This window comes from Pangasianodon hypophthalmus, chromosome 9 (assembly GCF_027358585.1).
Source record: "Pangasianodon hypophthalmus isolate fPanHyp1 chromosome 9, fPanHyp1.pri, whole genome shotgun sequence".
In the NCBI taxonomy this organism is placed as follows: domain Eukaryota; kingdom Metazoa; phylum Chordata; class Actinopteri; order Siluriformes; family Pangasiidae; genus Pangasianodon; species Pangasianodon hypophthalmus.
The window spans coordinates 22,375,036-22,389,276 of NC_069718.1; the positions used below are offsets into that span (position 1 = coordinate 22,375,036).

The 14,241-nt window shown below is 39.4% G+C and overlaps 1 protein-coding gene across 7 annotated transcripts in view; it reads left to right on the forward strand.

The window, feature by feature from the left end:
• LOC113530052 (neogenin) overlaps positions 1 to 14,241 on the forward strand; it is a 113,237-nt gene that overhangs the window by 57,875 nt on the left and 41,121 nt on the right. For all 7 annotated transcript variants that reach the window (XM_053236549.1, XM_053236545.1, XM_053236551.1 and 4 more), the window contains exons 3-4: positions 10,745 to 11,020; positions 11,752 to 11,902. In XM_053236549.1, the coding sequence (XP_053092524.1) occupies positions 10,745 to 11,020; positions 11,752 to 11,902 (427 nt within the window). The remainder of the gene's footprint in view (positions 1 to 10,744; positions 11,021 to 11,751; positions 11,903 to 14,241) is intronic.

The window sequence follows — 14,241 nt, forward strand, 5'->3', positions numbered from 1 at the left end:
GTCTTGTCTTTCTCCATTAGCTGGCTACACGACACCATTAAATCCATATTTGAGCACAGCGTCTGCCGATCTGAATTAGAGATTAACATTTCACATTCACACAACGGCTTATGCAAGCACTGTAAAATCAGGAGTAACACGTCTGTCACATGTTTATCTCATTTCGCTCGCCCACGTATCCAGTGTTTAATGTTTCTTGTGTTAACTGCTTACTAGGCAAAAATACATACAAGTGTCATTTGATTTTTTTTTTCCTTCTGCGGAAATGCGATTCTAGCAGTAACATTAAGGTTTCATTTATTAGACTTTTCTGCAGCTCACTTTACTTTTTGGGTACATATGTGTGGATATAAAAAGTCTACACGCCCTTGTTAATATAGCAGGTTTTTGTGATGTAAAAAAAGGAAGCCAAGATAAATCATATCAGATCTTTTTCCACCTTGAATGTGATTATAGCAACCAACAAAATTGAAGTGAAAAACAAAGAGAAATGTTTTATGGAAAGAAAAAGAAATAACCTGGTTGTGTGCCTACCCTTTTATCATGGGGCGTGTGACTGTGCTCAGAATTAATCAATCATATTCAGACTCATGTGCAAAGGTAATTATCATACAGCTGTCATCAGTGAAGTGATTCTGATTAATCCCAAATTAAGATCAGCTGTTTCTGTAGGATTTTTTTTTTTTTGACATCATCTTAGTTTCGCCCGAAGCCATGGTCAGCAGAGATCTTACAAAACACGTGTGGGGTCTCATTTTCGGAAGGTATCGATCAGGAGGAAATTTCAAAACATTAGCTGTACCATGGAACATCGTGAAGGCCTTCATTAACAAGTGGAGAAAATGGGGCACCACAGTGACATTACCAAGAACCGAATGTCCCTCCAAAATAGACAAAAAGACAAGAGGAAACTTATCAGGAGGCTGCCAAGAGACCTTTTAAAGTAGCTGCAGGAACATCTGGCAAGTTTATCACCCAAAGAACACCATAGCAACATTGAAACATGGTGGTGGCAGCATCATATTGTGGGTCTGTTCCTCTTCAGCTTGGACTGGGGCTCTAGTCGAGATAGAGAGAATCATGGATAGCTCCAAATACTGAAGGCCTCTGTTAGACAGCTGAAGATGAAGAAAAATTTCACTTCCAGCATGATAACAACCCAAAGCACAAATCCAAGTCAAGAAAGGAACAGATTTAAAAGAAGAAGATCAACATTTTGGAATGGGGCCAGTCAGAGCCCAGATATGAATCCCATTAAAACCTGTGTAATGACTTGTAGGGGGCTGCGTACAGGAGATCCCCTCACATTTTGATATATCTGGAACATTTTTTGCAAGGAAGAGTGGAATAAAATGACCAAATCAGTGCTATGCTGGTAGACTCTTACCCCCAAAAACTTGAGTGCTGTATTAAAAGTAAAAATGGCTTTAATAAAAGGGTATGCACACTTATGCAACCAGTTACTTTCTTCCCCCTAAAAATTTCTATTTGTTTTTCAATTGAATTTTGTTGGTTATCACAGTAAAGGTGGGAAAAAAAATCGGACATAATTTATCTTGGTTTCATTTTTTTTACATCACAAAACCCTGCAATTTCAGCAGGGGTGTGTAGACATTGTATATCCGCTACATGTCAGTTAGCCTTTGTTTGCAAGATGAAGGAAAGCAACCTCGACGAAGGAGGAGCCGCTCAAGCTGTAATCAGCAAGATGATAAGATCTGGCTTTGATCTGATTTTGTCCAGTGTCATGTTTCCAAACATCGCTGAAAATAAGCCAGATTATAGCAGACTAGAAAGCAAACACTTGAAAAATGTTTCTCTTTTCAGATTTTTGTCAAAATGTGATGAAAAAGGAGAGATTTGCAGTGTGTGTTTGTAAGGCCTGGGTGTCTTGAGCGACATGCTGAATGGAGGTTTGGGCCATATGTGCTCCAGCTGCTGGCTTTTGGTGGCAGAGTTTTAGATCTCTGGAGAACCAGCTGAGATTTGTGAGCCTCTTAAGATTGATCTCTGCTGCTCATTTGTCTTGGGGCCATTCTCCAAATAATTACTGTTGCAAGACTGAAATAAAACTTACTCGATAAATATGTGACAATTACTAAGTCTGGCACCTGCACAGCTGTGAAAATAAGGGGTGTATTTCACTCTTTACACGCATGGGCCAGTGAATGAATGGTGGTAAAAATAATCTTGTTGCTTGGGTGTGGCCTAAATCAGAAAACACACCAGTAAAACAAACAGACAACAGCAAATTTCAAAAACATGACAACAAACCCCAACAGACAACAGCAAATTCAGAAATAGAAAAGAAACACCAAACACACAAGAGCAAAATCACAAAAACAAAACCAGGAACACAACAGCAAAACCAGAAACATGACAGGAAAACCAAAAATAATAAAGCCATATTAAAGCCATGGAAATTTGACAGCATATCTAAAGTATCTAAAAGCATCAGCAGATTCATTCTGAGGCTCATGTTATCACTTACTGTAAACATCATTTTCTGTGGTTTCTCAGACTGACGTGCTATAGCCAATCAGCAATGAGCATGTGATGTTCGTAAGGAAAATCTTATTGTATTCTTAGTGTCTACTCACCAAACACTTTATAAGGAACACTGTACTATTACTGGGTAGGACCTCCCTTTGCTCTCAAAACAACCTCAAATCTTAATGGCATGGATTCCAGAAGATGCTGGAAACATTCCTTTGAGATTCTGGTCCATGTTATCGTGTTATTTTCAGGTGCACTTTCATGCTGCGAAACTCCCGTTCTACCACATCCCAAAGGTGTTCTGCTGGATTCAGATCCGGTGACTGGGAAGGCAACGGAAGAACACTGAACCAGTTGAGAGGACTTTTGCTTTGTGACATGGTCCATTATCATGCTGGAAATAGCCATTAGAAAATGATAAATTGTGGACATGATGGGATGCACATGGTCAGCGACAATACTCAAATAGCCTGTGGCATTCAAGCGATGATTGATTGGTATTAACGAGCCCAAAGTGTGCCAAGAAAACATTTCCCACACCATTACACAACCTCCACCAGCCTGGACTGTTGACACGAGGCAGGTTGGGTCCATGGATTCATGCTGTTGGCGCCAAATTCTAACCCTACCATCTGTGTGCCTGAGCAGAATTCATCGGGATTCAGCAGACCAGGCTCATCACAATTGTATAGAGTGATTATCTGAGTTACTGTAGCCTTTCTGTCAGCTTGAACCAGTCTTGGCATTCTTCATTGACCTCTCTCATCAACAAGGCGTTTCTGTCCGCAGAACTGCCACTCACTGGGTGTTATTTCTTTATTGCACTATTTTGAGTAAACTCTAGAGACTGTTGTGTGTGAAAATCCCAGGAGACCAGCAGTTATAGAAATACTCAAACCAGCCCATCTGGCACCAACAATCATACCACGATCAGAATCACTGAAATCACATTTTTTCCCCATTCTGCTGTTTGATGAGAACATTACTCGAAGCTCTTGACCTGTACCTGCATAATTTTATCCATTACACTGCTTCCACTTGATTGGCTGATTAGATAATTGCATGAATGAGTAGGTATGCAGGTATCACAGCACTTTATAAAGTGCTCAGTGAGTGTATGTTATCCGAGTCTTTCTTTTTTCTCCCTCTGTCTCTTTAACTTGAAGATATTAAATAGGTAATACTGGACCATGGCAGCCAGTTCATTAAATATTTAATCTGGGGGTATTTTGAAATTAATGGGGTAGTGCTGTGAATTCAGAGTGTACTGCAGGAGTTGTGTAAGTTATAACGGATTGCCAGGTACAGACGACCATATCTTCTTTTCCTCTTATGTTGAGGAGAAAGATTAACTCTTGGGTAATAACACCTTTATATATCACCATGTAAAGGGAAGTCAGATGAATAAGAATACAATGCAGCTGCTCTTTTTAACATAGTGGAAGAATGAAATTGGCTAACATCCTTAAGCTCTACAGAATATTATTTACCTTCAATGGATTACTCAAAGAATATTATATGGTGTCTATGGATTACCCCATGGATATTATTTGGCATCTATGGAATATTTAGTATCTTTGGATTACTCCATGGATATTTATTTTGTATCCATGGATTACTCAGTGGTTATTATTTAGTATCTATGGATTAATCCATGGATATTACTTAGTATCTTTGGGTTACTGAATGGTTATTATTTCATATCTATGGATTGTTCAGTATCTATGGATTACACCATGGATATTATTTAGTAATTATGGATTATTTACTATCTGCGGATTATTCAGTGAATATTATTTCGTATCTATGGATTACTCCATGCAAATTATTTAGTATCTATGGGTTAGTCCTTTGACTTGTTTAGTATCTATGGGGTACGTAATGGTTAGTATTTAGTATCTATGGATTACTCAGATGTTATTTACTATTTATAGATTACTCAACAGATATTATTTAGTATCTGTGGATTACTCGATGCATATTATTTAGTATCTATAGGATACTAAATGGTTAATATTTAGTCTCTATGGATTAATCCATGGACATCATTTAGTATCTATGGATTACTCAGTTGATGTTATTTAGTATCTATGGGTTACCTTAATGGATATTATTTATTATCTGTGGATTATTTCGTATCTATGGATTGCTCAGTAATTACAGTAAAATGGATAGGGAAAATACTTGGATACAAGAGCGAGAAATTCATGTCTGGACCCGCCATGGGGTGCTGGGAGATTATTGGCTTAATGCCACAGATGGGGAGTGACTTGATCTGATTGCAAGACTGAAATAAAACCCACACTTGAGGATAGGCAAGTGAAGAGTTGTCCATATGAGAAACAGTGAGGGAAATATAGATGGGCCAAGCCTAAGAATGTATAAAGCCTGTATAAACGTGCTTTAATACCAACTACACAAGTGTAAGCAGCCATGATCTTTAATGGTAAGCTTTGATTGCTAAGCTTTCCTATCCTCACTTTACTATAGAGCAGCAGTGTGCTTTTGTGTGGTCCTCACAGTTTACTTGCCGTTCTCAGTGCTGAATGGTGACTGTGTGCTCTCATGCTAAGCTTTGTTTGCTCTCCCCACGCTGAGGTTGGGTGAGTGTGTGAGGTCCTGGCCTGAGCTATTGCCCAAACCCCTCACCCCAGACACCAGGATCAGAGGGACACTGTTCCTCTGACTGTGGCCAGCTTGACCAGTTACAGGATTAGGGCCAAACAAACCTGATGACGAATGATTGTGGGTGGTAATATTCTGGCAAATATTTGTCAGTGGCAACAGATATCACTGTCAGGTTACCTGCCGGCATCCATCTGAGGTCGAGGTGTGAAAGCTGGATGTATGAAGGGCTTCTTTTCTGCCTGTTTGCCAAGGGAAGATGGAAAGAGAGAAGCTGAGAGAGGTGGAAACAGAGGTGGAATGTCAGCCAGAAGGTTAGAGAAAAAGCTGCACGACATGGTCGCAGTATAAAGGCCCAGCAGGCCAACTAGCCCTGGTAACCAAAAGCCACGCGCAGTTTTTTGTAGCCTGTCCTGCACCATTGGCACTAGATTCATCAGCACTGGTTGAGCCTGTTGAATTCACAGCAAATCAGCACAGAAGAGAAGACGACATTAATAGCACTCAGTGTTTCATTTCTCTGCTTTTTCTTTTCATCTGCACCACGCTATTAGAAAACGGGTTCTGCAAAGGTGGTTCTGTGGTTCTTTGGATCATTAAGGCATCTTAGCTTCCTAAAATGCTCAACTGGGAAACCTTTCCGATACAGAGTTCTTTATGGAACCTTTAAGTTTTCCTTTAGAGGGACAACTAAAGATCCCTTGAAAGTGTATTAGGTAAGATTTATGAAAAATAGGTCTCTAATGGGTTAAATGGGTGGAGCTGAATAAGATTTGAATGATTTTTTTGTTCACGGAGCCCGCCCAAATTAACCACCCATGCACACAAAGCTCAAAAGTCAAAACTTATGGTGGTTCAACAAGAGTTAGCATACTAACTAGATTAGTTATCATTAGCAAGGACTGTCATAACATCATTTTCAAGCACACAGCATTCAACCGCTTGAATGCTAAGTTACAGCTCATTACATATAAACATGCAAAATTCTCATAATGATTTAAGAGGATGTGAAGGGGTGTTGTGGGCGTGGCTATTTTTCACTTTTTCTGTGAAAATGGCTTAAGCTATTATTTTTTATTATTTCTACATATTTTTCATTATTTGTACTAGTAAGAAATGAAAAATATTGCCTATTGCACCCTTAAGGTTTCAAGAGTAGGCCAAGCTGAGTGTTTTAATTCTGTGGCGCAAAGAAAGATCGTTGGTTCCCGACGATGCCACAGCCATTAGTCTCCTCCGTCAATAAGAGCGACACTAGCCAATGGGAGTGCACGGGTCTTTAAATGTTCGATTAACCATTTCTGACACCAGTATTCGATACTGAAATCACTCTTTGGGTATTTGTTATGCCCTGGGTCCACGTGAAGTCTGTGAAGAAAATATGGAAAAGAAAAAAAAAAAAAAAGCAGCGTCTGGCAGTGTGATGATGCAGAGAGCAGCACTGATGTGGTGTGTCAGTTAGAGGTGTGTACTGGGACTAAAACTTCTAAAACAGCAGTTTTTACTCTCATCTGAGTGGGAGTGGAGGGCCAGATGTAAAGCTTGCAGGGAAAAAGAGAAATAATACATTTCCAATAACATCCAGTACAACTTCGTAAAAAGCCTTAAATGACAGGAAGGCAAAACGGGTACGTTGTGTCTCACATGGAGCATTTAGTGGATTCATCACTACTTTAGTAAATATAAGGTGCAATTATTTGTACTTAATGTCAGATTATTATCAACGTGGATTGCTACTGTGATTACATGAAGTTTGTTAATCAAGAGATTTTCACTCTTAAACCCTGTAGGACTTAGAACATTCACAAAGTTGAAATTTTAACAGATGCCAGAATGCGCTGCTACAGTAAGACTGCAGGCTGAAATATTGAGCTGACATTCAGTAAAGCGTTTTGCTGTGCCTTTAATATTTGTATTTATTATTTCTACATATTACATCTGTACTACCGTCTGGAGGAAACTTTAACTGCAAAATTATACTTTATGATTATGCCACACAAGTCTTTTTTTCTAGTCCTAGTTCATAGTTACGGATATTTGATATAGATATATAATACATATACATTATATTATACATATATAATTAGCCAGAAGGCACATCAGTACTAACTAGCTTTGGGTACTTGTATATGAGCTCATGTATACAGAAGAGGGCAGTTTTCTCTGTTTAGAGTGTTTAGTCTGCGTCTGGTGACATGGCATAAGCATGTGGTGGCAGAGCTGAACAAGTCTAGGAGGAAGCATACGTTAGGCCAAACTTGGCTTGTGCGATATTGATTGTTCCCTGATTATGATTTTCATTTTCAAATATCGCGATAAACAATTTAATTGTCCAGAAACCATTAGCCTAAAAAGACAGGAAAACAAGCATTTCCACCATTTCAGTTTTTTATTATCAGCTGTTGATAATAATAATAATATCAACAGTAGTGACACCTTAGCTGGATGGTGGATTTTTAAGTGATTCTGCAGTAATACACAGCGAGTAGTAAAAAAAATATAGAAATCAGTTGTCTAATGTTCACATGGCCGGCTTTTTTTGTGTTGATGCTGCTCAGTGTAAAAAATTCAATTCAATTCAATTCAATTCAATTAAAAAATAATAAATAAATAAATAAATAAATAAAACATTTTTAATCACTTTCTTATTTATCATCACCATTAACATTATCTGTTAAGTGTTAGATCAGACACTTCGTTGTAGGTCTATTTAATCTTTTTGGGTCAAATTCTTTGCCCTTTTTTTCTTTCTTTTCTGCCGAAATGTTTTAGTGACATCTCTCGTACAAGTGTGGCACCAATGTGTTTACAGAACTCCTACGCAAAATACATAAAGGTTATATAATTGATGATGAACGGCACTGGCATGTTATATCATGTAGGGACGATAATATCGTTATATCGCACAAGCCTAGCCCAAACTCTGTGAAAATGATAGCTAGGCTACCGTGCTACTGTTCTGCTTTGTCCCAAACCACATACTGCAGTTTTAAACACTGTGCGGTTACAGTACATGTACTATAGGAAATAGTTTCCAAATAGTGAAACCTCATGAGAGAGGTGGGTTTTTTTTTTAATCAAGAGGGAGATATGGAGAAATGATATGGGTTCCATCAGTTATTGGTTCCCATTGTTTTTACTGTAACACTGACTGTTCACTCTGCAGTCCCACTCGAGTTTTTGCTGATTCAGCTCCCTGTTTTGAGCTCGAACTAACCAAATCGATTTGTAGTGTGCTTGAACAGAAGTACACATAGTGGGCAGAAGGCATGGTTTATACATTTAATGTATAACAAAATCATTTTTACAAAGAGGGGTGATTCTTTACCAAACGCTTAATTATTTAACAGAAATTGAATATGTAAGAATGTAAGGATGAGTTTACTTCAGATACTGGCTCTCCATTTTATCTTCAGAGTTTTCACTATGAAATATGTAGGCCAGTGATGAAACAACGTGCACGCGTGTGTTTATTCGTATGTGCAGTTGTTAAGAGCCGAAAGCCTCCCCCCAGGCAATGAGTAGCCTACGGCTGTGGTTAATGATCTCCCTCTGTGTGTGTGGGTGTGTGGTGGGGGGGGGGGGATGCTCATACACTCTATGCTCATACACTCACACTTAGGTTTTCTCTTTCCCCGAGACCGACAGTCAGAACTACGGTAGCAGCACAGGGGCTTTGGGGACTCAGTGTGTGTTTGTGCGAGCACATTTATGTGCCCCTTGGAATCCAAAGAATGAATAAATATTCTCTTTATGGAGACCAGAAGACCCACATTGCAGTTTTTGATACGTCACTGCAGTGGAGCCAGATGTTTGTCTTTTTCTCAGACTGTTAAAACTTCACTGTTCTTCTGCCATCTTCAACAGATTCTCTGGGATTTGTGTTTGCATTTCTGGTTTTAGCAGTTTATCTGTTTACAACTTGTTTTCCAGATCTTTCCACGTTCCTCTAAACTTCATTTCTATATGTATATTTTGAGCAATCTGTTTGTTGATTTGCACGGTTTGCCTGACGAGATGTTTACGCCTTTGTTCCACCTCAGTAAAGACTTCTCTGTGTAGCGTGTATAAGATGAGTGTGGTCTGTAGTCGTTTCTTGACCGAGGACACATCTGTATCCAGTAGCAGAGTGGCATTCTCCTGTTGTGGACACTTCTGTTGCTCCTTCCTGTGCACAAAGGATCTGGCACCATTTCATTGGTTGCGAGCCAGATTCACAAACCTCATATGCAGATTCACACCCACACACCTTCTGTCTGTCACCTGGACTAACCCCCAACCAGCAGAGAGAAACAAACAGCCAGTAAAAACATTAGGACATCACGTTGGCTCCCACAGGCCCTACATTTAAACGTCTGTAGAGTGGCACAATAAGCAGCTTTTAAAGAGTAAAGTGCTACTGGAGTCATATAAATAGTCCATTATAAACCTCACCTCCCAAAAGTGCACTCCTGGGCTTTTTATTTTTTATTTTGCAGCGCTTCTACAGAGTGGCTTGCACTCGGGTGTCATTATTATAAGAACAAAGAAAACCATGCCTAAGTGTGTGATCACTGCCAATTCTCACTTCTCACTTTCAGTTTATGCCTTTTTGCTTATTTTCTTACAATTTGTAAATTTCTTCTCAAAATTTAGTAAAGCTGTGCTAAATCAAATCAAGATTCACTTTTCTAAGGTTGTCACAGGTATCGCCTGAATGACTACACTGATAATTATATTAACTAGTAGCTGATTGGATGATGATTATTGTTTGTCCCAAATGGTAAATTCTGTATAAAGAAAATGAAGGGATATTGATGAAACTGCATCTTTGTTGACTAGGAGTTTTTTCTTATTGCCACTTGTTCAAATCTCTGTATCATATTACTATAGAGTTTTTCATGAAAATGTTTATAATTGTCATGAAAGGAAACCTTTTCCATATTGCCCACCTTGCCCACTGCCTAGAGGCATGATCATTAATACCACTGCCAGTGATCATTAACACCACTGTTTAGGGAAATCTAATGTATAATGTTTGCAGTGAAACCCTGATTGTAGGAATGCGAGTATTCCTTGGGTAATTTTCCTTCAGTGACTTTTGCTTGAGGCTTTGGAGAAAAACACTGGTGATAAATGAGTGGCAGAGTATTTCGGGTTGTCCATCCATCCATCCATCCGAGATTCTTGTTAGCACAATATGTCTAGAACAAGTGATTGAATGTTTGTAGGATTTATATGGAATTATCGTTTTAACCAGCAGATGAACTGATTAGATTTTGGAATTGATCCAGACAGGGTCAAGATCACAAAAATAGTTTTTCTTCAATAGCTTCCTTCAGGTTTTAAGTATATTTTAGGGATATTTCTCCCAAACAAGTTAATAACAAGAAAGAGTAGATTGTTGGTGGCAGAGACATCCCCGTTAATTCTGACGGTTTCGAGTTTGGCTTTAAGAAGTAACATTTGTGGTTATTTATTCATTAGCAAAGCTTTCTTTGGTTTGGTTTTGTCCTTTCGACAGATGAAAAGATGCAGTACATATTACTTTCGTTAGCTCAGTTTGGCAGAACAATGGCTCCTAATAGCAATTGTATCCTGATTGAGAGCTTTTTTTTTTTTTTTTTTTTTTGGTGCACTGCAGGTCTGCCGCATTTCTCCAGCCAACCAGAGAGTGTGTCTGTACATCCTGGGGGTAATGAGGTGCTAATCTGCGAGGTGAGTGCGGATCTCTCTCCCTTCACGCACTGGCAGAGGAATGGTCAGGCTGTAGAGACGGACATGCGGCTGGTAACGCTGCCCCATGCGGCTCTGGTGATCAGCAACGCTTCACAGGCCGATGCCGGTGTGTATCGATGCATCATAGAGGGACTGGGGCCAGCCAAGACGAGCCAAGATGCTCAGCTAGAGCTTTTACCAGGTAACAATACAGAATAAATGCATTTGTAATGTGTTCATATTTAAGCAAAAACTGATTCAGGACATTGCTATTTTTATAAAATGCAAGCTACAAATGACATTCAATCCTTTAGGCTCCATGAAAATAAATCTGTGCAATAAATGTGCAAAATAATATAACTCTGTGTCATTTTACACTCCTTTATGATGACCTGGTTTCTCAGCCAAAATCTTTGATTCTTGAACTGAGTGTGCGCAGCAGGGAAGCTCATGTCCATCAAGAGAGCCCTATTTAAAGCTTGATGACAAGACTTCGTTTGATGGAGGATTCTATAACTACAGCCATGACTGGGAGGTTTTTCAAGGCTAATGATGACCCAAGAGTTTAATCTCCATGTTCGGCTCTCAAAGTCGACAGCTCTCCACGGAGTTGACTAGTGAACACAAGTCGTCTAGTTTATGTGACGCCTAGTTCCTATACACTTCACTGTTACAATATTCACTCCTAGTCGTACTTAAAGGGCGAATTCCACTGAAAACGAGCGTTTTAGCTTTAGATGTACCATGGAGTTATTCTAAGCCAAGGATTTTAAAGTATTTCATCTCACCAAAGATCTTTTTCTATCTAAATAGAACTGTACATCATGTTCGATTCATTGTGTAAGAGGAAAGCTACATTATAAATATATTCTACATTACAAAGCATTTGAAGACTGGAATATTAAAGCTTGTTTTTCCTCTGTTCTGTCTCAGACTCTGCTGTTAATGAGAGAATGGAAGTCCTAATGGGCCCGTCTGCTGTGTCCAAGCCAGTAGGAGAGATGGTGCTTCTGCCATGTGTGGTGAAGGGCTTCCCGCTCCCTGTCATTCGCTGGATGCGGAACAGCAAGATCATTGATGAGAGGTGAGTGTGTTTGCCTCAGGCGTCTCGCTCGATAATGCTTACTCTCTTCATACATGGCCCTAACCCGCCCGACTGAGACAGCGTTAGCAAATATTTCTAGTTTCAAAGAGAGCCTCATATTTTCTGCATTGGCTAGATCTGTAGAATTTTGCTGAGTTTGCAGTCTAAGCCATCTTTACATGCGAATGCCTGGAGTTCTCAGATACAGAGTGCTTATTTTCCTCGCTTTACCACACCTTTCTCAGCTAAGAAATGCAATTAACTGATGAATTGAATCATGTGTGTTCGAGCTGGGTGAACACAGAAATATGCAGTATGTTGGCTCCAAAGTGGAACTGAGAAGTACTGACAACTTTCTCTCTCTCTCTCTCTCTCTCTCTCTTTTTTTTTACTGCTCCTGCACAGCCCACCTACAGCCACACACTGCCGCCATTCATACTTCCTCTACTCCAAATGTAGTACAATTCAGTGCTAAAGCCTCGTAAAGAAGGAGTCAAAGAGAGTACATTCACTCAGGCTTACACACAGTACACACCATTCACCAGTTCCCAATGTAAAGAGTCATTAGCTTGCTGTGGTAATTGCTCTTAAGAGCCTTAGAATTTACCTCATTTAAAACCTGTGGGTTTGGGTTGGGCTTTCCATTATGCACACTCTTATTTTCAAAGAGAGAATTTCAAATTGCAAGGGCTAGACTTCCCCACCATTACAAGCTCTCATTAAAGGCTGTACTGGATTAGAACGTTGAATCAAGTGCTGGTAACGGTAGCGTATTGTTTCTGAGACCTGACTGTGCTCTTTTACTGGAACACAGACGGACGCTCTTTTAAAAAGGGATAATTGCATGATTTGTATGTACAAGTGATCATGGAAATACTTAAATCTTAATTTGCTCTACTTACTGCATTGTATCCAAAGCCACCATTATATACAATATATAGTTGTTCCAGTGTGTTATTTCAACTTGTGTAGTTCATACAGTGTGTGTGTGTTTGATCTTGTTTGGAATGCCGTAAACATGCTTACCCTAGCGAAATCCACACACCTCCGTACCTATCGTTATATAGAAAATGCATATATGGGATCACACAAAGCTTTTTACAAACAGTAAATTGCCCTGTGTTCTGTATAGATAGTTGGTAAAATGGTTGTCTTGCTCTGTGATGTGAATGGGGAAATAACTATGCTTACAAAGCCATCCTGATGCACAACCAACACACACACACACACAGAATTATGAACAGCTTCCAAGACTGACCCAGCATGTAAATCATCCTTCAGCGCCTCCAATCTGTCCCTTTACCACCCGAGCCTCAGTCACTCATTTTGATGTCGGTGTGTTTATTATATTTACCCTAGTGAAATTCACTTAGAGATGAAGTCTTGGTGTTTGCAATGTAAAAGCCTTATTGGCCTCTCACTTTCAGTATGTCATCTCCAAGTTATTTGGTTAGTAGGCTGAAGGAGTTGCTCAGTATCCTCTGTTTACGACTTTCAGAAAATATTAGGCTTTTTTTTTTTCAGTAAATCTGAAAAAAAACCTTTAGGTTATACAGAAGGTCTATGCACCATTATGTGTTTTAGTGCAGAAATTTATGTTTGAGTTTCTAATGTTTTTCCTGTGTCCGTGTGAGTGTCCTCCCATTTCCTGCCACTGAATTGGCTCCACTAAATTGCCCCTAGGTGTGAATGAGCGCATGAATGTGTGTGTGCTTGGTGGCTTCTTATCCATGGTGTATTCCCCTGTCTTGCCCAGTTTTCCCGATCCACCATGACCCTAAACAGGATGGAGTACTTACTGAAAATGATGAATGAATGTAAATTGCGCTTAATCGGTCAGTATCTACAACGTAATAAACACTGTAAAGATAATTCACTGAGAACTTCCTTCATGCTAGGATGGATGCGACTCTGAGAGCACAAGTCACAGTTAATAGAACACGGAAGCTCTCTCTTTTGTCCACGAATCATGTTCACTGACATCTTGTATTGCTTTCCTGAACATGTCAACCTCTCTGTGTTGTACATTCTTCTTCTGCAAAGAAAACCAGGTAGAGGGTGAGTAGATGAAAATCGAGTTGGGTAAGTTGTAGATCATGATGAAGGGGACCGTAAGGAATTCTGCTAGATTTCTTATCCATGTTAGTCAGTGTCTTTCCCATGACTCCAGTCAACCAAGATTAATGATGAGATTTTTTTTTCTCTGCCACTTCTCATGAAAAATGTACGTTGTTTTTCCAAGAGATTGGTCTGCAATTGGAAGGTAGAGGGGTAGAAGAGGCATGGAAAGGGGAGTATGTGTAAAGCTAACTTCATTTAAAATACGTTTATCAATACAT